Below are 23,422 nucleotides of genomic sequence, written 5' to 3' on the forward strand. Positions count from 1 at the left end.
CCAGGACTCCATAACGAGGGGAGCATAAAGGCACCAACCTCACAGAGTTGTCGTAAAGAAGTCATAGGTTAATGAATGTCAGATGCTCTGGTGTGTGCCTAAGTGCTAGTGGCCTACTTGCTATTATAAGTATTACTGTCTGTTTGATACAGGAGCTCCTAGGGTCAGGACTTCCTCTCTCTCTGGAAATTGTGAGATCTAAAGGAATGAATGGCTAATAGCCAAGCATTTAGGGTTTTGGGGAAATAATGCAGTGCCAGGGTATTGTTGGGGGATCTAATTTCTAATTTCTCGGTAACAAAAGTGCCAAGGTCTGCTAGGAACTCAGTCAGTCTCATCCTGGACCCAAATCCAGTATCTGTGCTTGGTCCCCAAAGACTTGCCCCTGTTATGCCTCACTCACCCGGGCCCCACAGTGTGCCGCAATCTCCTCAAAGGGTGCCTTCTGGAACTTCTCGACCACCTGTCGCCGCCGTTCGCGTTCCTGCTCCTCGACTGCCACGCTGTCCACTGTGGGACAGAGTGCCCAGTCAGTCCCTAGGTCCTGCCCCGTGGATGTGGGGGCAAGGGCTGGAGGAGATGGGAAGATGGGCGGGCCCCTCCAGGGGAGCACCGTCTGTGATTATGGGTCAGGCTCCGCCCTCTGCCAGGGGGCAGGGTGCTGGGCAGGGCATGGAGGGTGTGGTGCTGTTACCTGGCCCCATGAGGGCTAGATCTTTTCCCGATTCAGCCCGAGAGCTCGGCCGCTTTCCTTATGAAAGAGTTTGAGGGGCACCTGGGTGGCTCAGTCAGTTAAGCCTCTGACTTCGGTTCAGGTCATGATCTCATGGTTTGTGGGTTTGAGCCCTGTGTCAGGCTCTGTGCTGACAGCTCAGAGCCTGGAGCCTGCTTTGGATTCTGTGTCTCCCTCTCTGCCCCTCCCCCACTCATGCTCTGTTTCCTCTCTGTATCAATAATAAATAACATAAAAAATTAAAAAAAAAAAAAAGAGAGTTTGAGAACTAGTTAAGTGGACCCTTAAGCTGGGCTTTTAAAGCCCCGAGTGGTATTACAGCTAGGCCTCTCAAAGGAAGTTCCTGGAACAGGAAGTACTCTGGCACTATTCTGAAAAGGACATTCAACAATGGGAAAGCCTGACAAATCACAAAAGACAATAAAAGCTCAGTCCTTATGGCCCAGCAGTCCAAGGTTGTCTAGTTTGGGGTTTCTACATATTCCTTTTGGTATCCAAAATGAGTTAGCAAAAATAAAGATGGTCAACTATGTTCACATGTTATGCACTTTCAGAAAGAACACCCTTAATGACAACAAAAATTTTAAAAGTTTGGCATTTGAAAGCATAATTTAATATCAGTTCTTGGAAAAATCCTCTTATTTGGAATATTTCATTGCCTGATAATCCAGATAAATGAGGTACTGCTGTATTTTAAGATCTATTGCCAGTGAATATTAAATGATTTGTTTTTAGTATCTTTCATTGGCAGCTTGTTCTTTTGCATTATAACCCACCAAAAACAGTCAAAGCATTTATACAAAACTGCTTTTTACCTAACTGGCTGTGACTCTCAATTGATTACTTTTTTTTTAAGTTTATTTAATTTGAAAGCAAGGGAGCAAGTGAGCAAGCAAGGGAGGCGTAGAGAGAGAGGGGGGGAAAGAGAATCCCAAGCAGGCTCTGAGCTGTCAGCACAGAGCCCTATGGCAGTATGGCAGGGCTCAATCTTACAAACCATGAAATCATGGTCTGAGCTGAAATCAAGAGCAGGACGCTTAACTGGCAGAGCCATTCAGGTGCCCCTCCATTGATTACTTTTATTTTTTTATGTTATTAATTTTTTTAATACTTTATTTATTTTTGAGACAGAGAAAGACATAGCATGAGTGGGGGAGGGGCAGAGAGAGAGGAAGACATAGAATCTGAAACAGGTTCCAGGCTCTGAGCTGTCAGCACAGAACCCAACGTGGGGCCCGTACCCACAAACTCCAAGATCATGACCTGAGCTGAAGTCAATGCTTAACCTACTGAGCCACCCAGGCGCCCCCATTGATTAGTTTTAAAGGCAGCTCGCTGTCAGGAGAAGGGATGCCTGACAGGGGACATGCTAGGCGGCACTACTGGTCCCCATCCGGAAAGCAGAATTCATAACTGCAGCTTTGGTAGCTGTTGGGAGTTTAGAGGAAGCAGCCAGACTCCCTTCACCTCCGTGCTGAATCTTGCATCAGGCTGCACGCACCCACGCCTCCCCCGGGACCCAGCCCGGGCATCCCCTCCAACTTACCGATGGCCTTCTTCAGCGTCTCATAGGTGATCTCCTCGGCAGGCACTCGCTGAGGGAGAAGGAACAGAAGTGCTCAGAAAAGTGGAGTGAGGCTGAGGGAGGCAGCCTTGGCCTCCTCCGTTACGTAGCAGCCCCTTTGCTTCTAAAAAGCCTGTCCCAATGGGCGGAAACTCCCCCTGGACACCACCTTCTCACCAGGGTCCCCGAAGTTCCCCAAGCAGGCAGGCACAGAGCTGCTCACCGAAGGAGAGCAGTGAGATGGAGGGGGGAGGTCCATTCCTCATCAGGTGCTGAGACTCACCTAAAAGAACTCGCTGCCCCCCCCCACCCCCAGCTTGTCCCATTAAGCCCTGTGGGAAGAAAACACTGTGAAACTCAAAAATATCTTCTGAGAATGTAATGGAAAATATTGGCAGCCAGAGGAAGCAGTTGGCATATATCTCAAGTGTAAATTTCAAGAGCTGGATAACGTTTTTGAAGACTTAGGATATAAAATTATCTACTGAGGCGATTTGAGTATTTACTAAAGGTAAGACACGCAGAGGTTGGTCCAAGGATGTGGGTCCCAGGATCTCAGTCTTCAAAGAGCCTGTTAAAGGAGGTGGCAAATACTGAACCTTTTGGCCAGAGGCTGAAAGCATTTGAACTAAGTCCCAGGTAGTCCCCAGTAGACTCTGAGCTGCTTGAGGCAGGACCCCCGATTCACTCACCTCCCATCACTTAAACATAATATTAAGTGAAAGAAATAGACATGGAAGAGAATGACTTTGCCAACATAGAGGCCAAGAAGTGACATGAGTCAGGCTAGTGGCACCCTTTGGGAAGGGGGTCTCTTGGGCAATGACGATATTCCATTCCCTGATCTGGGTGTGATTGCACGGATACATTCCTTGTGTGAAAATTCACGGAGCTGTCGTTTTCTGGCTTGTTTAGTATTTAATGAATGCTGGAAAGGCCACAGATGTGGGTACGGGATACAGGCGTTGAAGACTGAGTCTGTGCAGGACTCTAGGCTGGTCACATGGTAGAAACAGCACAGAGGCAGTGGTGTTATTGATCTCTCTGCGGAACCCTCCTCTCGGCACATCCATCCACACAGCCGCTCAGCACTGACCAGTGTGTGAGATGCTAAGGAACTGTGTGGTGGCAACAGAGAATAGGAAGATCACTGGTCAAGGGCAGGTAGAGAGAGGCTTATGCAGAAAATAGGACACAAGCTGCGCACAGAAGAGTAAGTGGCTCATGGGTGCAAAGGTGCAGAGGAAGGTATTTATACACGGGATTACCAGCAAAGATCTGCAGCTGGAGGGGACCAGGTGGGGGAGACGGAGCAGACCAGCCATGTGACACAGAGCTTCTGTCAGAGAGGAGAGGGAAGTAACATGATCCAGTAGGACCAGCCCAGACTATAAATGGCTCTGAAGGCCAGGTACTGGGTTGGGGGCTTGACTAAACCTGCATTTATTGATCAACTGCTATGAACTTGGCAGATAAGGGAGCCAGCACAGGGTTCAGGGTGGGGGGTATGGGGGGCTGAAGATGGAAAGAAGGGTAGCCTGGCAGAAGGTCATGGGGTGGAGGCCCCCACACACCTGCTTCTGTTCCCAAGCCACCCCTGAGCTAGCTAGACTCTCCCAGAGGGAAAGGGACCCACTCTGGTGACCCAGGAGACATTAGAGAGTAGGGGGCTCTGTACACAGGCAAGCATTTCTCCTGCCACTTCACTTTACTCCTCCATTCTTGAGGGTCTCTCAACTCCCAGGGAGCGAGGATCCCAGCTCTGGGGGCAACAGCAGCCCACTCACGCTGTGGTCCTGACACACTGAGGCTCCCTGTCCTGCAGAGCCAGCCGGAAGGCCTTGGAGGGCACTTGGTTCAGCCTCATTCCACTCTTCCAATCAGTGTGAGTCAGAGCCCCCTTCCTTCCATAGGAAAGTTCCAGACAAGTTCCCCAATGAGAGGAAAGTTGAGAAAGCAGCTGAGGGCATGGTTGGAGAGAGGCTTGGTCCAGACCCCAAGACTTCTCCTTGCTCTAGTGTGTCTGAGGAAAGGCTCAGGGCTGACGTTGTCCTCCATGGCTCTACCAGCCCCAAGGGGCAGTAACTGTCCCGGCCCCTGTCCCAGCCCCAATGAGCACCCTCCTCACTTCTCACTGAAGCTCCCCCACATCTCCATCAATGCCCTTAATGGCAGGAGACACCATTAAACACAAGTGGGTTTTGTCTTATGGCTTCACCTCCCTCATGACCCCTTTCTCTCCCCCTCTGCCCCTCCCCTATTTCCTTCTCGTCTGCACAAGTTGGGTATTTCCATTGTGATTCCTTCCTCTTTTTTACTCCTGGGCACATCTGCTTTATTTTCTGAGCTAGAAGAAGTAAGGGTAGGGGAGTTATTGCCAGTTATTTTGAACAGAAGTTAGCTATTCACACCCCCCAAGAGAAGGTGGAAGAAGCTACACGTTGGCCTTAGAAAAGCACCTCTATTGACTGACCTGGAAGAAACATCATGAAAGCTATTCTCAGCCCTACTTTCCTGTTAAGCCTTCCAATATCCAGCATGGTGCATGTCTGTCCCCACTGGGAATCAGGAATGACTACCAGCGAGCCTTTCAAGAATGATTTGTGGGACACTGTCATGGCAGTGTGCGTGGGGGGAGCACATACAATTTTTCCAGATGTAAATGTCTATGACATACGATGAAGTTAGAAAATGGGATATCTGAGACATTTGCTTTCCCTGCAACTTTAAATGTGTCATGCAGTTAGGGAAGCCTGGAACATGGGGCATCTGACGGCACAGGAAGTGGGAGCAGGTCCCCTCTCCTTGGGATGCAGGACAGTATACCAAGAAGAGGACACTCACCTCCTCCTTCTCTGGGCTGTTCCTGGACTCCACCTCTACCTGCAGGGAAATGGTTTCTCCAATGCTCTTCCTCTTGGATAAGCGATCCTCATCTGGAAAAGGGAAGCCCAGAAGCTAGAGTTACCAGGGCTCAGGGTGAGTCGGGATCACACCTCTAGCACCGTCTCCCAACCCCCTCCCCCTTTGCCTGGCCCCCAGTCCTCTGAGGGCTCAGTATGCACCAAGGCTACAGCTGGTTTATTTAAGGCTGCCGGCCTCCTCTGCTCATCTTGGGGTGGTGAGTGTAGCTCTTCTCAGATGTTGAAATCAGCGATGAGCACACAGACGCTGCCCATGACCAGAAAGCATTTCTCGGCTTGAATGAGTGTCATCCGCTCATAACATAAGCAGCCCGCTCTCATTTGTGCAGCAGTTACTAAAGTGCATTTGACTTTATCGTTTCACGTACGTCTCACAACGACCCTCCAAGGCAGGTATCGCTAATCCCGGTCTTATTGTCAAGGAACCGGAAACTCAGAGATGCCAGGAGACTTGTCTAAGGTTTTTCAGGAAGTGTGCTGCAGAGAACCGGGTCTCTGAGTACACCACAGCCCATGTGGGCGCTTTCCGGCTCCATGGGGCCTCTCCCAGCCACAGGCCAGCCTATCTCATGGGCCACTTTCCCCGAGGATCCTGCCCTGAGGAGGGCCCGGGGGATCAGGAGGATCTCACTGCATCGTTCAGCTCTGGCTGGACACGCAAGGTGCGGGGGAGGCAACGGGCGGGCACACAAGTCCCTCACTCCCACTTCCCCCTTCTGGTGGGGAGGAGCCCGAGGCAGGCTTGGCCGGCCCCCGCACAGGGCTCCTACCTGTCAGCTGAGGGATGTAGGGCAGGCAGAGCCTGTCTGAGTTGTAGCCGCTGCCCCCCAGGACCTCACTGATCTTGCTCTGGCGGAAGAGGAGCTCAATCACTGCTCCGTCAAGGTTCTGAGACAACCTGGAAGGCAAAGAAGGGAAAAAGCACCCGGAGTGACTTCCTGAGGACCCTCCGTGTGACACAGGGACACTCAACATACAAAATGACACAGAAGCGGAAGGAAAAGAAAACCAGCCGCAGTCCCACATTTCAGAGACAGCATCATTACATGTGGCGCAGACTCCCTCTGCCGTGTACTTGTTTGCACGCACATCGCCCCGCCCCTAAGTTCCTGTCCTGTGATGGATTTTATCCACCGATTACACAGCGCCTGTTTCCCATGAATTTTTCTTCCAAAACCTTGCGGGGGGAAAGTCGGTGGTTCATAAAGCTAACCCCTATTGTTGGACACGTTGCTTTTTTCACAGTATTTTCCTTGAATTCCTCTGAGGCTCAAGTGACACGGGCCCACAGACCGCAGTCCGAGAATGCCATGTGGATCGATCCAGGGTCTTGAAGGAACGACTCCTCCAGGAGGCACGTCCCAGTTCTTGGCCAAGGCTCCCAGAGGGTCCGTCACATGCTCCACAGCGCAACACACCGACATGGCTCAAGGTGTGGATTACGGCCACATGAGGAAGGCCACACTGGACCCAGGACTTCTGAGCCACAAGCAGGGCCCACTTTCCGCCCTTGAGCCCACAGAGAGAGGCCTCAGCCCCTGGCTTCAGACCCCGCACCCTCGCACTCAGGTCCCTTGGGTGTCCTTGACCACGTCCCAAGTGTGCTGCTCACCTAGGCCTCTCCACAAACACGTCCTCAGGAAGCATGTACGGAGCCTCTTTCTTCCTGGTCTCTATCACCTGGAGTTGGGAGGAATCACACAAGAGCTGGCTGGCCAGGGAGGGGCGCTGGGCACAGGCCAATGACAGCGCTTTCCCCAGACAGTTCCTTTCTCCCCCACACTCCCTGGCCGAGACTGTGCCACTGGGCTCCCAACAGAGAAACTCAGCTCCACAGGGGTCCTCCGAGCAGGCAGGCGGACTGCTCAGGCTGTCCCCAATGACACATGACCCATGTGCATTAAGTGTCCTGCAAATGTAAGGGCTTAGCCCCCCCCCCCCACCAGGGACTGCGGTTTCTGGCTCCTGTGCCCTATTTCCATTTTCTGTGTGAACATGAAAAGGGAGGAGAGGTCATACCACCCCCAACCCAGGGGCACTGTTGAAGTATCCTGTGGGACAGTCATGCAAGGGTTTCCCTCAGTACCCTCTGCACATTTTTGACGGGAAAGGCGAAAAGCACTAAGATGCACACCGGGAGAGGACAGTGGTGTGCAAAGCACTAAAATGCACGCTGGGGGGGACAGTTGGTGTGCAAGTCTGTGCAGGAGGTGAGGCAGACGTGCTGCTGCTATTTTAATGAAGAGGACGTCAGGGCATTGCTTTCCCTGCACCCCCTCATCGGCCCATGCTTGGGGCACAGCACCCTCCCCCGTCCCCCCCAAGCCAGCTGAGACTGGAGGTTTCCTGTTTTCTTTCATTTTGCTGCTGCATCTGAAAGTTAATTCTAGACATCATATCATTCCACCTATAAATACTTCAGTGTTTTATTGTTGTTGTTGGTTTTCCTTATTTTGCTTTTTTTTTTTTAAGTTTATTTATTTTGAGAGAGAAAGCAGGGTAGGGCAGAGAGAGGGGGGAGAGAGAGAATCCCAAGCAGGCTCTGCACTGTCAGCACAGAGCCTGATGCGGGGCTCGATCTCACAAATCATGAGATCATGACTGAGCTGAAAATAAGAGTTGGACACTTAACCAAGTGAGCCATCCAGGCACCCCTGTTGTTTTGTTTTAAAATTTTTATTTTATTTTTTGAGAGAGAGAAAGCCCATGAGTAGGGAAGAAGGAAGGGAGAGAGAGAGAGAGAGAAAATCCCAAGCAGGTGCCACACTTGGCTCAGAGCCCTGCTCAATCCCACAACTCTAGGATCATGATTTTAGCTGAAATCAAGAGTCATGTGCTCAACTGAGCCACTTAGGCACCTCTTGTTTTTTTAAGTAGGCTCCATGCCCAGCTTGGAGCCAAATGCAGGCCTTAAACTCACAACCCTGAGATTAAGACCTGAGTTGGACGTTCAACTGTCCGAGCCACCCAGGTATCCCAATACTTCAATGTGTTTGAAAATGTCTTTTGGGGACAAATGAGGACATGTGATTATAGACTGGGTATTAGATAGTACCAAGGCATTATTGATAACTTAATTAGGTATGTTAACAGCACGGCAGAGATGTAGGAAGGTGTCCACAGTTTTTTAGGCACAGTACCAGTATATGTAGGGGTGAAATGACATGATAGCTGAGACTTTCTGTAAAATAAGAAAAAGAAAAGGAAAACAACATAGATGAAGCAAACATGGGAAAACCTTCATCATTCTTTCATCTGCATGATCGCTACATCGACGTTCACTATTCTACTCATAGTGCTTTTGTGATATTTGAAAACTTTCATAATAAAACTTTTTTAAAAAGTAGTTTTAGGGGCACCTGGGTGGCTCAGTCGGTTCAGTGACCAACTTTGACTCAGGTCATGATTTCACAGTTTGTGGGCTTGAGCCCCACATTGGGCTCAATGTCTCCCTCTCTCTCGGCCCCTCCCCTGCTTATGCCCTGTCTCTCTCTGTCTCTCAAATGTTAAAAAAAAATGCTGTTTTAAAAAGTAGTGTTGGTCCCAAATCACTTGAGAGGCTGCGTACCTGTGTCTCTGGGAGTCAGGACAGCACAGAGGGGCAGGAATTTGAGGTCGCCAGGCAGCCCGTAAGGAAGGGGTATAGGCTCCTACCTGTGGCCGACCCCACCATGCAACGTCCTGTCACCCAGGAGGTAATGCTGCCTCTAGCAACTTTTCACTGACCCTAGTTCTTCTGTCAACCCTTCCTCAATGCCTGGACTAAGCACAGCACTCACGCAATTAAGGAAAAGTTGCTCTGGGGAACCCAGGGTGGAGTTTCTGCTGAGCAGTCAGGGTCCCGAGGACACCCACCTCATGGATGTGCTGGCAGAAGGCAGGGACCGTTGTGAGCTGGCTGATGAGGTTCAGGTAGGCAGCGCCCAGTGCGTACAGGGCACAGCGGTTGTACACAGGCAGGTTCTCCTCATTGACCTGGGCCACGTCCTGTGGCAACACAGAGGGGCCTTGGAGTTTCTTAGCTGACAAATTATACTGGTGCCCCCCTTCACCCAACCTCTCCCAACCTTCTTCAGAGGTGGCCTTCTCTAGACTAAGCCGTGCCCAGCATCTTCCCCATAACTTTCTGGGAGACAGAAGGCACCCTCATTGAAGCTGGAGTGAATCATCCCTAGAAGGACCCATGAGCTGGAGGCTCATAAGTACTTGAGTAGAGGGGTGTTGGCCTCATTCTCCACTTTGCAGTTCCAGCTTTGGTGACCTTGACTGTCCAGCCCTCATCATTAATCCTACCTCTAGGATGCTGTGCCCTTCAATATAGACATTGAATGATTCTTGGGGGACTGGGCTGGATTGCTAAACTGGGTCCATATGTAAAGTTAAAAAAGAAGCGGCAGTTACTAGGGATTGGGACACAAAGGAATCTCAAGTTCTAGACTGAAGACAATCATGGCAGCTGGGTTAGCCTTGTAGGATTCAGCACTGGTGGCCCAAGACTGTCCACCACTGAACTCTCAGATTTGCCCTAATTTGTGCTCCTAGGGTGGAATACGATGTCCACTTTGCTACAGGACCCTAGGGTCCCTGGTCTTTAGAGGTCTGAAGGACCCACCCCAGTTCCCAGCATCCTTGACAGTACACTTTCACCCAGGAAGCCTCTGAAAGTCTGAAGCCCTGGGTGGTGAAGCCCGGCTCTCTTAAAAGTCGTGGCGGAGGCTTGTTGAATCCCCTGGTCCCCGGGCTTGGGGGTAGAACTAAGAATATGTATTTTTAATAAATGCTTATGACAATTCTAAAGCACGGCCAGGCTTGGGAACCAGATGATCTTTAGACAACGTTTGGTCTGGGATCACTCAGGGCTTACGAACACTCTCTTGGTATTCCTTGGGGTCTCATTCAGACCTTCCAAGACTTGAAACACTAGGGGTGAAGGGGCATTTTTGAAAAAGCCTGTTCCCTGGGTCTCCTTTCACCTGAGGATGAGCTAAAGCCATGAATGAGGCATTTTTTGGTGGTTTCCCAAACAGAACTATGGCTTATGGTCTCTGGAGGGACGACCAACCAAGGGTGTGGGATTCCCAGGCACTGGGATAGTTCTTGAGCCGCTTCTACTTGGTACTCTCATGAGTGCTTGGCCCGAACTGGTGCCCTGCCCTGACCCCGTCTCCTGTGCGCTACCCACACCAGGTCGCACCTGAACAGCCAGCACCAGGCGGATGAGGTCTACAACCACTTCCTCATTGGCCAGCTCAATGCTGATGAGCACCAGCAAGCTGTAGAGCGCCTCGTAGTGCTTCTGTATGTTCGTCTCCTCCTTACAGCTCAGGTAGATGTGTCTGTAGAGCTGCTGGGAGTGCTGGGTGGGGGAAGGGCAGGGGCAAGGCACAGTGGGTGGGTAGCGGTGGGAGGGGCAAGGAGATTGGGGAGAGAGACCAATCTGCAGGCGGTGCAACAGTAATCTCTATACCCAACGTGGAGCTCAAACTCATGATCCCAAGATCAAGTGTCATTCTTCCAACTGAGCCAGCCAGGCACCCCAGGGAGAGGATCGCTTTAAAGCAGACCCCAGTGGAATCACATGTGCAGGAGGACACATTTAAGGAAGGGTGAGTGCAGTGAAACCAGCAACAGAAGCTGCTGCCCAAATCCAGCTGTGTGTAGAAGTCTACAGCCCAGCCCAGGACTGGCTCACCAACAGTGCTCCTTGCTCTGGCCTCGGTGTTGAGTGTGACCCTGGGGGCTTGGCCCCAAGGGGTCGACCTGTCATCTTTTTTTTTTTAATGTTTTTTTTTTAATTTATTTTTGAGAGACAGCGTGAGCAGGGGAGGGTCAGAGAGAGAGGGGGACATAGAATCTGAAATAGGCTCCAGGCTCTGAGCTAGCTGTCAGCACAGAGCCCGACACGGGGCTCGAACCCACAAACTGTGAGATCATGACCTGAGCCGAAGCCGGACGCTCAACCAACTGAGCCACGCAGGTGCCCTGCGACTTGTCATCTTGACTAAGCAAACTCAAAGACAGAGCTGGCCTGGCATCAGGGGTCAGCACTGACTTGGGGTTGGGAGGTGGGGGTCCACAGAGTCTGGCCCACCTGGGTGGGGTTCCCTGGGTCTTAAGATCACACTTGCTAACCTTCTTCATGAAGACGGTGTCCTGCCGGGAGCACTTGTCCACTTTGAGCTTCAGGACAGAGATGTCGCTGAGGGTACTGGAGGGGGAGGGCACAAGGGGGATTTTGGGAATTGTCCTCTCACCTGGGTGTGACACTTATCGGGAGTCTTCTCCCCCATCACACACCAACTGGAGGGGAGACCCCCAGGTTCACCTGATGGTAGAAAACTTGTGGCGGTTGCCATGACGATCAATGAAGCTGATGAGAATCTCTAGAACAAAGAGACGGATTTCTGCGTCCTCCATGAGGGCGGTGGAGAGAAGGCGGTCGAGGAAGTTGCTGGGCAGGGCTGACATCATGTTGTTGCACTGGAAACCTGTGGACACCTGCGGGCAAGCCCAGCATGGCTGCTGAGGAACGCTGGCCCTTTCCGCGCAGTGGGTGGAGGGGGAGTGGCCCACAGAAGTGGGGTCTAAAGCACACCACCTCTCTAGCCATCACCCCGCCCAGCTCCCCGTGTCCTCCACTCTAAGCCCTGAACGCCTGCGCCAGCTTTTCTGAACATGCCAACAACCACCTAGACAAGTTTTAAGTTGCTAAAAGCAAGCAAGGGCTAAGCACTAGAGGGGAGCAGGAGCCAGGGAGCCTCAGAACCCAATGTTCCAGCCGTCAGGGCATAGCTGATGAACATTCACCCGGAACACGCTGTTGCATTAAAAGCATGGACAGTCACAAAGACATGGCGGGACAGTGGCAGAACTTACAGCTGGGCTGAGGAACCAGAACCCACACAAGGGCAACAACCATTTCATTACATTGCTTCTCTGGGGCCACACTGGGGATCTTCTGATTAATCAGCGAGCCAGTGGGCATGAGTAGACACATCTCATATGATGTCGTCAAAGCACTCAAAAGCAGCAAAACATATTTACTGTTAAGTCCATTTTGCAAAATGATGCCTTTGATGATTCAGTAGGCCCTTGAGGATCTAGCAGAGCCTGGTGGCATCAACAGCAAACGTCCACTGAAGAGGGGGGGGGGTGGGTGCACATAGTCACCTTGATGAGGTGCTGGGTACAATGAAGATAAGGAGAGCACAGCAGAAATGGCAGTACTAGACTGAGGAGGTAACCGGGTGTGGGCAGTGGCAGCATGAAAAGCCCTTATAAAAACCTAGTGACATGATCAGCATGGGCCAGGAAGACGGAAGGCAAGGCGTGAATGGGAGCAAGTGAGCTGTGCAGATTGGCATGTCTGGAGCAGAAACTGGGGCCAGGGATGAGATGGGAGTCAAGGGAGAGAAAGACTGGGGATTTTCTTTTAAAAATTTTTATTTTTAGTGTTTGTTTATTTTTGAGAGACAGAGCATGAGCAGGAGAGGGGTAGAGAGAGAGGAGGACACAGAATCCAATGCAGGCTCAGTGCAGAGCCTGACGCAGGGCTTGAACTCACAAACTGTGAGATCATGACTCGGCTGAGGTCAGACGCTTAACCGACTGAGCCACCCAGGTGCCCCGGCGACTAGAATTTTCTACCTTCAGTCTGAGAAGTTTGAAACCTAGAGGCACATCAGTTGTAAACTGACACCTACTATTTGAAAAGGAGCAACATGTGGGGAACGGTGTTTCTAGGACATTCTTCTTGTGGTTGTATTTATGATTGGTGAGGACAGATGGACGTAAGGGCAACTATGAGCATAATCTAGTTGTGAGATGTCCAGAGTTCAGGCAGGACTGAGCATGAGAACACCTGGGTACAAGTGCTGAGGGGGAAATAGGTGGAAAGGACCTAGGAAAGTACTTCTGGGGGAGAGGCAGAAACCAATGGATTCTACCCCAATTCAGAGATAATGTTTGAGTGACAAGTCAATCAGTAACTGATAATTTTCACAAAGGAACCTTTGTGAAAATTAGGAACAAGCGCCCTGCCTACCTTGAGTGACCCAGGTCTGTGGATGCCCAGAGTGTTAGTGAGTTTAACAGGTTGGATTTCAGCCCCCTATTCACCCTTTTGATTGGCCATATTTGTGCAGTGTGCAACCTGCACTGCTGTATGTGGTGGCCTTCTCTTGGTCTCTTGGAAGGAGCTGCCTCCTGTAGAGGCTGAGTAGGAATGGGGAGAGGAGAGGCTCACCTGAAGGAGGGATTTCAGCAGCATAATCTGAGTCAGCCGGTTCCTGTTCTCTCTGTAGACCAGAGACACAAATACTCACCAGGATGGTTATGTGGGCAGAGACACCACCCTTGCCTGCCCAGTTCCCCTTGTGATTAGATTCTCCATGAGGCTTGTCTTGTTGAGTTGCCCAGGACGGCTGGCCCGTAGAGCCAGGAAGCAGACCAGAGAACTAACGGCTTGCCCCAAAGGTGGGAGGCAGCTATCGGTGGGGCAGCCTAAGTAAGGAATTGTTGTGGGGTCCAAGGGCCCCACTCAAGGCCGCTGAGGGATTTGAGAATAGAAGGAGAGAAGTGAGAGCATAACCAGGAAAGTCCAAGTGGAGAAGGGAGTAGCCAGAAAGACAGGAAGGGCAGCTGGGGTGGAATGGGCAAGAGAGGGAAAGGGGGAGAAAGGCTGGTAGGCTTACCCCGTCTTCCCTGTCTCGATGGTATGGTGCAGGGAAGGCAGTGGGACCTTGCTCATGATGAAGAGGATCACCTCGGAGCGCTGGTAAGTGGGCAACGTGCTGGCAAAGGAGCCTGCAGGGAAGAGATGGAGGAGGGGGTCAGCTTTGGTGAGGCCCGCCGCTGCCAGGGTCTCAGATGAGGAAACTACTGCCCGGAGTACGGACTGTGTCTCTAAGGAAGACAAGACAAGCAGAGGGAGGAACCTAGACCGCTCCGGGGGGCTCTTCCTGACGCCAGTTCCTTCACTCGTTATGTCCGGGCTGTGGTTAGCGACCCTGGGAAGGAGAGGGGAGCGCCAACAGTGCTAAGCCAGGAAGGCTCTGAAGAGACGGGCCCTACAAGCCGGAGAGGTGGCTTCTTGAGCATCCGTGTGCACATTCGTGGCTGTGTGCACGTCCGTGGCCTTTTCCCTTTCCTCCTTCCTGCCTTTTCTCTTCCTTCTCGCCTCCCCACCAATCGCTGTAATGGGCAAGCATCAAAGAGGCCTGCCGGGGGGGGGGGGGGTTGGGGTGCAGGCGGAGGTGACCGCTCTTAGCCTCTGATCTGAAGTCCAGCCGGAGCAACCCACAGACCTCGTCTGTGCTCTCAGGCCAGAACTGGGTCAGTCCGTGGCCTTGTGCGGCGTAGACGGATTCCATTTTCTCCAACGTCCGCGAATAACACGATTTGAGCAGAGGAGCGAGTGGCCCTCTTCCAGCGCCCCGTCGTGGTCCCAGCGAGGCCGCCTCCTACCCCACCCGACCTGGCTCAGACCCCTGCAGCGCCGGTCCGGCCCGCTAGGCCCCGCCCCTCGCCGGCGCCGCCCACTCAGGCCCCACCCCGGGTCCCACCTATGGTCTTGATGACAGCCTCCTGGAACATGCGCTCTTCGTGCTCCTTGATGATCTTGGTGCCCAGGCTGATGGCCCCGTCGTAGCTCCCAGTCAGGGCGTAGTCGATGCTGAGCCGCAGCTGCCTCAGCAGAGTGTTGAACATCTCCAGCACCGTGGGCCCTGAGCACAGGGGGTGGGAGTCCCGAGGTCCAGGGCTGGAATCCCCCCAGCCCTGTGACCCAGCCGGGGGGCTTCCTCTGCCCCCCACCTGCCCTGGCTGACTTCTCCTAAGGAAAACCGGCTCTGACACCTCCCTGCGCTCCCTCGCCCTTGTCTGGAAGAGGAGGCGGCCTCCTGCCAAGGGTGGTTCTTTGTCCCCACGCCGTCACCCAGCGCCCCCTTACCGACAGAGCCGGTGGCGGCGATGACGGCAGCTTCCGACAGGACCTCCACGATGCCCGCCCGCACCGTGGCCGCGCTGCGGCTGTTGGCATCCAGGTGGCTCAGGAGCTGCTGGATAACCAGGTGGGAGTGCTGCGGCTGGGGGGAGGAAGACGTGCTGGCCCCAAACAGCAACCCCCACGTGGCCTCTGCGCTGGGCAGCCCTCGACTGGGACTCCACGGCCGGGGTGGACAAAAGTGAGGTCCTGAGCCAGGCGGGCACCGGAGGTGGAGCCCAGATACCCCGGCTCCTTTTCCTCAGTCCCTCTCCCTGGGTCCAACAGGAGCCCAGCCCGGTCCCGGTGACCACCTGGATCTCCGCAGTTGTCCTGGGCCCTTCCGCCTCAAATGGGTCAAAAGTCCATTTTAAAACATTGTCTTCCTTTTCATCGTTCCCGGGTCCCAGGTCATATGGATAAGGGCCACCTTGGCCACAGGGTTCATTTAGTCCCGTGTGGCACAAAGTGTAGCCTGGTTACACAGGGACAGTACAGCAATTGAGAGTAAGTGTTCAGTACGCAATGCGACAAGGCCATCCGGTCTGTGGGCTTGCACTTTGCATGAGTTTTTCATTTTCTTTTTCCAAGAATTCTTACCAATTGTATTTTATAAAGTACTGATCTGTGCTGTACCAGAAAGAAAAGGAAGCCTGCCCTGCCCCACAGCTAGATTAAGCAGCACGGTTGGACACCCAGGGGCTTAGGAGAAGTCACAGAGAACAGCTGGCTTTCTCCTTTGGCTCACTGTCCTGCTCCCAGATGCGCCCTTGGGCCAGGAGGACAGGCTAGACCAGGAGCCACCGTACCTGAATCGAGTACATGATGATTTTAAAGCAACGGATGGCAAACACCTTGGGTTCCCAAAGAGAGTGGTTGTCTAGATGGCTGTGGGGGAGACAAAAGGGGGGCGGCGATGAAATGCAAAGCAATGTTAGGGAGGAGAGACAAGCTTGGGGGCAGAGTGGCCTCCTGAGAGACCCAGCCCCTGGCTGAGCTCCCTGGTCAGGCACCCAACTTCAGTTTCAGGGGCCTCCTACCCACTCTTCCCCCGATGCCGCAGGCGACTCCTGTGCAGCAGCTTCTGCGCCGGGAACTCAGGCACAGACAAGGGGCCTACTCAGCCACAGCACCACCACCACCACCCCTGTCCCCTCTCTCCATGGCAACAAGATGCCAGGACCCCAATGGTTCTCTGAGGGTTGGGGGCAGGGGTCACTCACATGAGAACAGGCTTGATGGCATTTTTGATGTTGCCAAAGGCGGCCCGGCCCAGCAGTTCCCGCAGGCACCTCTCGGCCAGCTCTGCTGGGTTCTCTTTCTCTTTTTCTGGTGCTTGGAGGGGTGAGGGGGAGCGGCTGTGGAAACACGCGGTGCGTGGGTAAGGGACGGAGGCAGAGCCGGGGTCGGGTTTTGTGCAGCCTGAGTATCTGCGCTGCATCCTAGCAAGCGGGGGCAGAGACACAGATGTGGGCCACAGGAGGTAACACGGGGGACTTCATGGCTGTCAGAGATTAGACAGGGTAAAGAAGCCCACGGTGAAGGAAGATTATGGGAGAAGGGGTCAAATTCTCTTTCTGGAAATCCTTGAGGACAGGCCTGATGTGCCCCCGTGGGAAGGACAGATGCCCTGTGCACCATGGGCCTGGTGAGGCACAGACCACGAGTGTTTCCACGGCCCCCCAAGCTTGGGAAGCAAAAAGATGGGGAGGGGCACTGAGTAAGAGAAAGCAAAAGAAAGTGGGAGAGAGGAGGGAGAAAAAAAAGAGGGAGGGAAAAAAGAAAGGCATAGTGGTTACCTCAGATGTGACTCAGTGGTACCCAAGTCACAGGGGCTGGGCTCAGATCTGGACAGAAGGAGGAGCCCCACGTCTCTGGGCCCAGAGACCACCAGACACACAGAGGGAGCGTGAGGGTGACGTGCGATTCCAGGAACAGCCAGCAGAGGGCACACGATTTCCCTCCCCTCTGTCTCCCCTTCCACAAGCTCAAAGGACAGAGTGAGGACCTCAAACAGCCTCTCATGCACGGCCCAGATGGACAGCAACACGAGTCTTTCCCTGCATCCCATTTTACAGATGGCAAGAGCAAGAGGCGGGGACAGAATGGATCCCATGTCTGAGGGCTCCCAGATTAAAACCCAGTATTCTGCAACCCGCTGCTGGCGAGTCAAGCATGTTTTCAGGGCCCGAAATAACAGTAGGAAGTGAGGGAGGAAGGAAGGTCAGGAAGGGAAAGTCCTCAGTAACCAGAGCCATGAAAAGCATTTAAAAGCCTCCTTGGCCTGCTGCTTTCAGAGAGACAGAGGTAAGCCGACTCTCGGTTCTTTGTGCTCCTGCCAGCACACACTTAACCCAAGAGAGTCCAGCACAGGGACTATCCTTCCTTCATGAACGCAGGTTTTAGGGGGCGCAGCAAGCCGCCAGAAGGGCAGACCCAAGGCTTCTAGGGAGCTAGCCTTGGACTTGTTGCAGAACAAGCCACAAAAACCAAGATCACTGGCCTCTTCGCTGGGCTTTAGCAACCAGCCGGGGCCGTGTGGTTCCCAGGCAGATGTGTCTGCTGCCCAAGCTCCCGCCTCCCCTGCTTACCTCTCTGCCTCCTCTACGTGCTGCAGATTGAAAAGCAGTGACGGGACAATTTTGTCCATGTGCTGTGGGTCCCAGATATTGGCCTGCAATTCATCGTTCACCGTCTTCCTCACCACCCCTTGCAGACCTTTGATACCGGACATTCTGATTCTGTAAGGAAAGGGGAAGAATGCACCTCAGGCCCCAAGAGGCCCCGCCTAAGGAGAGGAGAGTGGCACAGGGGTTGGGATGCATTCGTCCATCCAGAAACCAGGATGGATCACACCTTCTACCCTTCACTCGGCTCAGCCCTGGCTGGCTGGCTTCCTGTGGGGGTGGACGTGAGCCCAGGAAGCCAGGGCCTCTGGCCTCTCCTGGAGATCGCCAGACCGCCCTTGCCCGGTACCCCGTGGGTTTCATCTCCTCCTCGTTAGCACCCCGCTGGGTTTGTTCCAGCTCAAGCCCGAGTTGGAAGGGCTCAGAGTACTGCCAAGAACTGATGAAGCAGAATGCAGGGCCATGAGCAAGTTACAGAGGGGAGGGGGTTTGGAAGGAGGGCACAGAGCTGCCGGACTCTGGGCACGGAGGTCTCCGCGGGTGCTAAGCTGGCTTCTAAACCAGAAAATCAAGTAGCAGCACAGAGGAGGCCCCTTTCACACCCCCCAGTGCCACTGTGCAGACTCAGGGGCCCTGTGGGCAGCGCCCCTTTACTGGCTCTGTGTTGCATCCCCAAGTTTCTGTTTCTCTTTTTGTAACCAAAATTTTTTTTTATTATAAAATAATACCTACTGATTATAGAAGGGGAGGGGCAGAGAGAGAGAGGGAGACACAGAATCTGAAGACAGGCTCCAGGCCCTGAGCTTCCAGCACAGAGCCCAATGTGGGGCTCGAACTCACAAGCCATGAGATCATGACCTGAGCCGAAATCAGATGCTCAACCGATGGAGCCACCCAGGTGCCCCTAAACAATATTTTTCATGTTTATTTATTTTTGAGAGAGAGAGAAAGAAAGCAGGGGGCAGGCAGAGGGAGAGGGGGTCACAGAATCTGAAGTAGTAGAGGTGGCTACTTTGGGGCCAGTGCCGGGGAGAGGACAGGGGCTCCCTCACCCAGGGCCCCACTGCCCACCAGGGTAGCACACTTCCAGAGTCCATGACCACTTCGAAGAGGGGGACTGGGGAGGCCAGGATACTGTCAACCACTTGCACAGTGACCTGTCATTCCACAGGCTCTCAAGCCTCAGGAACCAGCAACCCAAGAGGGATTCACTTCCTGTTCCTCCAACCCAGACCATCGGCAGTAGCGAGGAGCTGTTGTTTGGGGTACACGGGGCTCCCTCCCCCCAGCTGATGCACAAAATACGGCACTGAGAGCCTCCCTGAGGTACTGGTGGGAGGAAGAAAAATGCCATCAGCTGAGTTCTGGAACAAACACCTGGAGAACTGGGCTACTGGGGGCGTGCTGGCCACAGGTCAGCTTCAACCCTGAAGCCTCTTCCTTCTCAGACTCTTCCGGCCTTCCTCCCTCCTCCCCGTTCTCCCTCCTCCCTCATCTCCTGTGAACATATTTTCTGGTTTCATGTGGCCTCCCTGACGGGATACACACCCTTTGTGGGCACCTTATCTTCCAAACACAAGGCCTGGCACAAAACACCTGTTCACTGCTTCCTCACCTACTCGCCGCCCCATCGGTCTGACGCCTCATCTTCCGTCTGCACGTGTTCATGTAAAGTTCTTTGTGATTTTATTTGAGTTTTATTTCATCGTTGATAAGTGTATTTCTGTGATTTAAATAACTTTATAGGTTTGAGTATATGGATGTAAAAGTGTATTCTGCAATTCAAGATGTTTATCTGAAAGCATTCATTTGGGGCGCCTGCCTGGCTCTGTTGATAGAGCGTGGGACTCTTGATCTTGAGGTTGTGAGTTTGAGCCACGCATTGGGTGTAGAGATTGCTTAAAAAAAATAAGATCTTAAAAAAAGGGGAGAAAGCATTCATTCATTCATTTATTCACTCAACAGCTATTTATTGAGTGCTTGCCAGTCTCTAGTACAAGTGCTGCATCTCAGATGCAGATGAAAAACGAGGATTCTCAGCCTCACAGAGCTTACAGTCTGGTGGGGGGACAGGCAATGAGTGAGAAACAAGAAGGATGTTATGAACCATGTCTGTATGAAGCATGTTTGAAGGGGAGGGTGCTATGGGGGAAAGCCAGAGCAGGGGAGAGAGAAGAGAAGCGGGCACGTGGATTGTTCAAGAGAAGACAGTGTTGGCTAGAGGTTGTTTGGGCAAGGACTCGCAGGAGGGGAGCAAGTAAGCTAGACAGATCGATGGAGGAAGCAGTCCAGGCACCGGAACAGACCGTGCAAGGGCCCTGTGGTAGGAATGTCCTTGGTACGCTTTTGGGGCAGTGAAATGGCCTGTGTTACTGGAGGGAATGAGCTGGGGGGAATGTGGAGGCGACAAAGTCAGGATGGCACCAGAAATCAGCCAATGTGAACACTTGGGCCTTTTTAAAAACAATTTTGTATATGTTTATTTATTTGTGAAAGAGAAAGATATAGAGAGCAAGCAGGGGAGGGGCAGAGAGAGAGGGAGACAGAATTCCAAGCAGGCTCCATGCTGTCCGTGCAGAGCTCGATATGGGGCTTGAACTCACGAACTGTGAGATTGTGACGTGAGCCATAACCAAGAGTCGGACACTTAACCAACCAAGTCACCCAGGGGCCCCTGAAGACTTGGGCTTTGTATTGGCAGGTGTATATTGTGGTGGACATGGTGAGCTGGTGTGGTTTTGGGTGTATAAATGCATGTACTTCTGAACAAAAGGGCACAGGCACGTGCATGTGTGTATGTGCGTGCTGTCGCTGGCTCTCTAACTTGGCTCCCAGGACCATTACTTTCCATCTGCTCCTATCTTGTGCCCCAGAAGGTTTTCCTTTGAAAGCACGTGTTGGGAGCCCATCTCTGCCCCGTTGCCCATCTCAGTCCTGCCAGGGGCTCCCTTCCTCCCTGCAACGTCAGAACAGGCGGCGGACACTGATGAAATCAGACAGCACGCTCCGGACTGGGAACTCAGAAAGTCCCATCGGTGCTTTTGTCCTTAGCTGAGGGGCCCCCTCGCTTCCCCTACTCACTTAGTCTTGATCTCCATGTCATCGTGGCTGGAGTGGCACATTTCACTGAAGCGGGACACAAAGAAGTCATAGCTCCGGTGATAGGATGGCGTGTCCTCCTCGATGTTGGCAAACTTCACAAACTGTCCGGGAGCAGAGAGAAGAGTCCAGGTGAGAGGTGAGCCCCTGCGCTCCACACCTGCAGGCTCTGGGCTCTGGGCCCTACTGTCCCCTGGCCTCCTGCCCTCGCGACGCTACCGGGACACACACATCTAGGAATCATGCGTTCCAGGACTTGGCTCTGGCCGGCTTCCCAGAGCTCACCCGGTCTCCACACCTTTATGGGTTCCAAATCCTGCTCGCTCTTCCTGTCTACACCACAAGACTGGACCCCATGGCCCTTCTTGACCCTTCCCTGCTGAGGTGAGCAGAGGATGGAAGATATGAGGAGGAGAAGGCGTCTCCCTTACGCTCCTGCCCCCTTCCACGTCCAGAGCTTCACCAAACACTCAGGGGCCGGGGGGCAGTTAGGGATTCACTGAAACAACCAAAGCCAATGCCAAACCATATCTCAACCCTTTAGAGCAAATTCTGGGGAGTCAAGAACAAATTGAAAATGTGATTCAAAAATGTCATTCCACTTTATTGCTTAAAATTTGAGCCCATTTTTAAAGTTTGCCCGTTCAGTGCTGGTTAAGTCTTGCTCAGCGTTATCAGCTGCTAGATTCTTGCTGCCACATTTCCAATTCTAAATAGGGACTTAATTTCAATGGAACCCCACAGAGAAGCAAGAATCGTGGACTAAGTGGAGCTAAATTGCTAAAAATTAAGTTTAATTCTTATAGGTTATTTTGTTTAGTGTTACAAATTTAGTGCTGTGAATAACTCAAAATGTTACGCTTATAATAAAATCTATTCTCCATTATTCTGTTTGTGTTGTTATTTCATTTTTACCATCATTTGTTGGTTCTAAAAGGATATGCTATTATTTCCAAAATTATCTAGTTAGTGCACTCATAATATTCATTATTGATTGCCAGTCTATTTCTCTATTTAATTATGAAAAAATTTATTACCTTTTCTTGGATGACAATTAGTAACTACCACAAACATCATTAGTTAGTCTTTCACTAATAAATATGCATTTATTTTCTGCTGACTGAGAGAATCTCAACAGACAAGGCAGATAAAGGGATCTTTCTTTCCAAGTTAACATCTAAAATGTTTATATCTATTTGAAAGTGAATTCTGATATTAGCAATAAATCCAAATGACACTGCTTGCATTATCGATGTGGTTCTGCCTGAAGCGCTGTGATCACACAGGTGATCACAAGGTCACCAACTGGACATGAGTTCAGGACCAACAATCAAGTCAGCCTTTGGCTACATGAACTTGTTTTTCTAATGTTTATTTACTTATTCTTGAGAAAGAGAGAGAGAGAGAGAGAGAGAGAGAGAGAGAGAGAGAGAGAGAGAGCGCACAAGTAAGGGAGAGGCAGAAAGAGAGAGGGAGACACAGAATCTGAAGCAGGCTCCAGGCTCCAAGCTCCGAGCTCAACACGGGGCTTGAACCCATGAACTATGAGGTCAAGACCTGAGCCAAAGTCGGACGCTCAGCTGACTGAGCCACCCAGGTGCCCCTGGCTATGTGAACATCTTACGACACGTCTTAAGTGTCTGTCTACTCAAAGGGGACATGCAGCCATTGGGGGTTCTAACTGCAGATCAGTCTCCCACTGGCGGTGTGACCTTCCAGTGGGACATTTCACTTCCCTTATGCTCTGGTTTTCTCATAGTCTTCATTCACTAAGATTCTTTATTTTTTAATTCATACTATATCTACTTCGCATATGATGAGGCAGCTTCAAACAACATAACCTGAGCGTATGCAAGAGAAAATGCATTTAAAATAGTTAAGGCAAAACTGAAAAAAGAGACCATACCAAAGAGGGAGAAATAGTCAACGATTTTTGTCTCTAACATTTACTGACCACATAGACTCAAATGTATGTCTGGATACATACCCACTGGTTTGGGAGTTTGGGGAAAGCAGTGACCAGAGAGGGGAAGCTCAGGCGCATCGGTGCTCCCCTAAGCGTCTTACACACATCACCTCCTTGACTTCTCAGAATACCTTACAGTACGACAGTCACAGGGCTAGGCCATCACACAGATTTCTGCCCCATCTGAGAAATACGGCTGAGTCACTGAGGCACAACCTGGGTGTTTGCCAACACCACCCCAGTTTCCCAACACTGATGCCGCTCTGGGGCCATTCCTGAGCTCTGCGGGACATGACGGCCAGTTCCCCCTCTCTTCCAACTTTGACTCTCTTCTTCTTCGAAGTGCCACAAAGCCAGGAGCAGGACAGACAGCGGGCGGGCCTGGGGCACTGCCTGAGCACTCGTGTCTCTGAGACTGGCTGTTACCCAGACTGTACAGGCTGCTACATATTCTGACCTGGACTCACTGGCTGTCAGGTCAGAGTTGAGGGGCGCCTGGGTGGCTCTGTCGGCTGAGTGTCCGACTT

General features: G+C 52.1%; 1 protein-coding gene across 5 annotated transcripts in view; it reads right to left on the minus strand.

Moving 5' to 3' along the window:
* EFR3B (EFR3 homolog B) overlaps positions 1–23,422 on the minus strand; it is an 86,600-nt gene that overhangs the window by 5,805 nt on the left and 57,373 nt on the right. For 2 of the 5 annotated variants that reach the window (XM_029938184.1, XM_029938189.1), the window contains 17 exons: positions 20,912–21,033; positions 17,795–17,944; positions 16,427–16,561; positions 16,013–16,091; positions 15,171–15,306; positions 14,785–14,946; positions 13,915–14,026; positions 13,467–13,518; positions 11,547–11,719; positions 11,354–11,429; positions 10,416–10,577; positions 9,077–9,208; positions 6,834–6,901; positions 5,992–6,119; positions 5,142–5,233; positions 2,280–2,328; positions 404–510 (listed from right to left, as the gene is read on the minus strand). In XM_029938184.1, coding sequence (XP_029794044.1) covers positions 404–510; positions 2,280–2,328; positions 5,142–5,233; positions 5,992–6,119; positions 6,834–6,901; positions 9,077–9,208; positions 10,416–10,577; positions 11,354–11,429; positions 11,547–11,719; positions 13,467–13,518; positions 13,915–14,026; positions 14,785–14,946; positions 15,171–15,306; positions 16,013–16,091; positions 16,427–16,561; positions 17,795–17,944; positions 20,912–21,033 — 1,935 coding nt within the window. The remainder of the gene's footprint in view (positions 1–403; positions 511–2,279; positions 2,329–5,141; positions 5,234–5,991; positions 6,120–6,833; positions 6,902–9,076; positions 9,209–10,415; positions 10,578–11,353; positions 11,430–11,546; positions 11,720–13,466; positions 13,519–13,914; positions 14,027–14,784; positions 14,947–15,170; positions 15,307–16,012; positions 16,092–16,426; positions 16,562–17,794; positions 17,945–20,911; positions 21,034–23,422) is intronic. The other 3 variants (XM_029938188.1, XM_029938187.1, XM_029938185.1) reach the window with 3 other exon arrangements.

Source organism: Suricata suricatta, chromosome 4 (genome assembly GCF_006229205.1).
Source record: "Suricata suricatta isolate VVHF042 chromosome 4, meerkat_22Aug2017_6uvM2_HiC, whole genome shotgun sequence".
Lineage (NCBI taxonomy): Eukaryota > Metazoa > Chordata > Mammalia > Carnivora > Herpestidae > Suricata > Suricata suricatta.